The sequence below is a fragment of the Penaeus vannamei genome, chromosome 17 (assembly GCF_042767895.1).
Source record: "Penaeus vannamei isolate JL-2024 chromosome 17, ASM4276789v1, whole genome shotgun sequence".
Taxonomy (NCBI): Eukaryota; Metazoa; Arthropoda; class Malacostraca; order Decapoda; family Penaeidae; genus Penaeus; species Penaeus vannamei.
Genome location: NC_091565.1, coordinates 8,427,706 through 8,430,205, shown reverse-complemented (window position 1 = coordinate 8,430,205; position 2,500 = coordinate 8,427,706). Strand labels below are relative to the sequence as shown.

At 45.7% G+C, this 2,500-nt stretch overlaps 1 protein-coding gene across 1 annotated transcript in view; it reads left to right on the top strand.

Moving 5' to 3' along the window:
* Positions 1-2,500, top strand: part of LOC138864535 (uncharacterized) — a 13,509-nt gene that overhangs the window by 10,491 nt on the left and 518 nt on the right. The window contains exon 5 of the mRNA XM_070131871.1: positions 1,680-2,500. This exon is cut by the window's right edge and continues 518 nt beyond it. Coding sequence (XP_069987972.1) covers positions 1,680-2,240 — 561 coding nt within the window. The 3' untranslated portion in view covers positions 2,241-2,500. The remainder of the gene's footprint in view (positions 1-1,679) is intronic.

Genomic DNA, 2,500 nt, shown 5'->3' with positions numbered 1-2,500 from the left:
GGGAGAAGTGTAAGAAGGGATTTGAGACAGGCGAGATGGGGTGGAGGAGAAAGGGAGGGAGGAAGAGAAAAAGTGGTGGAAAGGCAAAGGAGAGGGACAGTAAAAGTGAGAGGGAAGTAGATAGATAGGGAGAGAGAGAGGAGGAAGAGAGGTAGAAAGCGAGGAAGGGAGAGAGGGAGGGAAGAGAAAGAGGGGAGAGAAAGAGTGGAAGGTAATGAAAGAAGGCAAAGAGAGAAGGGGGGGGGGGGAGTAAAGTGTGTGAGATACGGAAATGTTGTTGGGGAGGATGGGGAGTAAATGTGAATGGGGAGAGAGAGAGAGAGAGAGAGAGAGAGAGAGAGAGAGAGAGAGAGAGAGAGAGAGAGAGAGAGAGAGAGAGAGAGAGAGAGAGAGGAGAGAGAGAGAGAGAGAGAGAGAGAGAGAGAGAGAGAGAGAGAGAGAGAGAGAGAGAGAGAGAGAGAGAGAGAGAGAGAGAGAGAGAGAGACAGACAGAGAGAGAGAGAGAGAGACAGAGAGAGAAAGCGAGACAAGAGTGAGAGCGAGAGCGAGAGCGAGAGAAAGGAGAGACACAGACAGAGACAGAGAGAGAGCTTACATATGAGACCGAGATAGAGAGAGAGAGAGAGAGAGAGAGAGAGAGAGAGAGAGAGAGAGAGAGAGAGAGAGAGAGAGAGAGAGAGAGAGAGAGAGAGAGAGAGAGAGAGAGAGAGAGAGAGAGAGAGAGAGAGCTTACATATGAGACCGAGAGAAAGAGAAAGAGAGAGAGAGAGAGTTTTTGCACAAGTTGATTGCATGTGCAACACCATTACTCCCTCAACCCCAAATGACCTCACTTATTACTGCTCTTTACCTGTTGGGAATGCATTCGTTGACCCTTGTTGATTTTGACTATTGACTGAAATTATATACGATTTGATGATACACAGTAATGCGTACTATATTTCTTCAATGCATAAGCTACAGCACCCATGCACTTGAAGACATGTATTGCACGCAGGTGTGATACTGTTCGTCGCTCCATCATTAGTATTACTGGTTTCATTACAGTCTTTTTATTACTGCCATCTGTGTAATTTCATAACTGATAAGGCTATGCTCATTATCACACTCACTTGTGTAATACTATATATATATATATATATATATATATATATATATATATATATATATATATATATATATATATATATGCATAAATTTGTATACATACATACATATATATATATATATATATATATATATATATATATATATATATATATATATATATATATATATATATATATATATATATATATATATATATATATATATATACAGATATATAGATAGGTAGATAGAGATAGAGATATAGATATATATGTATACATACATACACACATATATATACATACATATATATATATACATACACACACACATATACATATACATGTATACTGTGTATACATATGTATGTATGTATATGTATGTCTATGTGTGTGTGTGTGCTTATACATAAATCTACATCTATACTCGCACAAGCCCACAACTGGCATATGTACCATGGATATATTCCAATCAATTTAGACGTTTGTGTGTATCTGACTGTAGGTCCCCCAGTACAGTATGTGAATGTGTTGCACGCGCTCACATCCACCGATAGCTTCAAGCGCCAGCCTCGCATACTTCCCTTGCAGGTCGTCACATACTACGCCGACGAGACGGGCTACCACCCCACCATCACGTACCTGCCTGCGCGCGCCCCTCACAGTGACCCCGTGACCTCTCTTCCCGCGTCGAGTCACACGGCGCCGCCCTCGGGAACCTTCGGCGCGAGACTGCTCCCCGGGAAGGAAGGGGACGCTGGCGATTCCTCAGAGGATGGTCCTGTAGGATTGGCGGGGTCATCCTACAGCCGCTATTTCATAAGGGAGGACAAGTCGGACGAGGTCGCGGCGCCGGGGGTTCCTGCGACGAGCAGAGGCTTCCACGTCCTGAGTCCGTCGCGCCGAGTCAGTGCCTTCGCCCGGGGTGGCCTGGAGTCCCTGGATATCCTCCGACGGGAGTCCGCAGGCCAGAGTCCAGGCCCTTCTGTCGCCAGGGGGGTTCCTCTAGCCCAGGCAGTGGCGGCGGGTCGAAGGAGAACCCCGTCTGCGTCGAACTTCGTCAGGAGATTTGAGGTCGTCCCGGCTGGGTCCCTGAAGGGCCAGTCACGCATTGGGCGCCTCCTCGCCCCGCCCGCCCTTGCGCCCGCCTGAGGTCCTTCTCCAGGGCCACCTGTTCAATCTCGTTCAATGAGCTTAATGTGTGTCACAGATTCTGTTTCAGGGTTCAGTTGGATACAATATCATCTACGCTATATTTCCAGATGGTTAAGTCACCTGGCAAACATTCGCCCAAAACGGTATTCAGTATAATTCCATCATATGTGTACACACACACGCACAAACACACACACACACACACACAAATACACACAGACACACACACACGTATACTTACATACATCTGTTTGTGT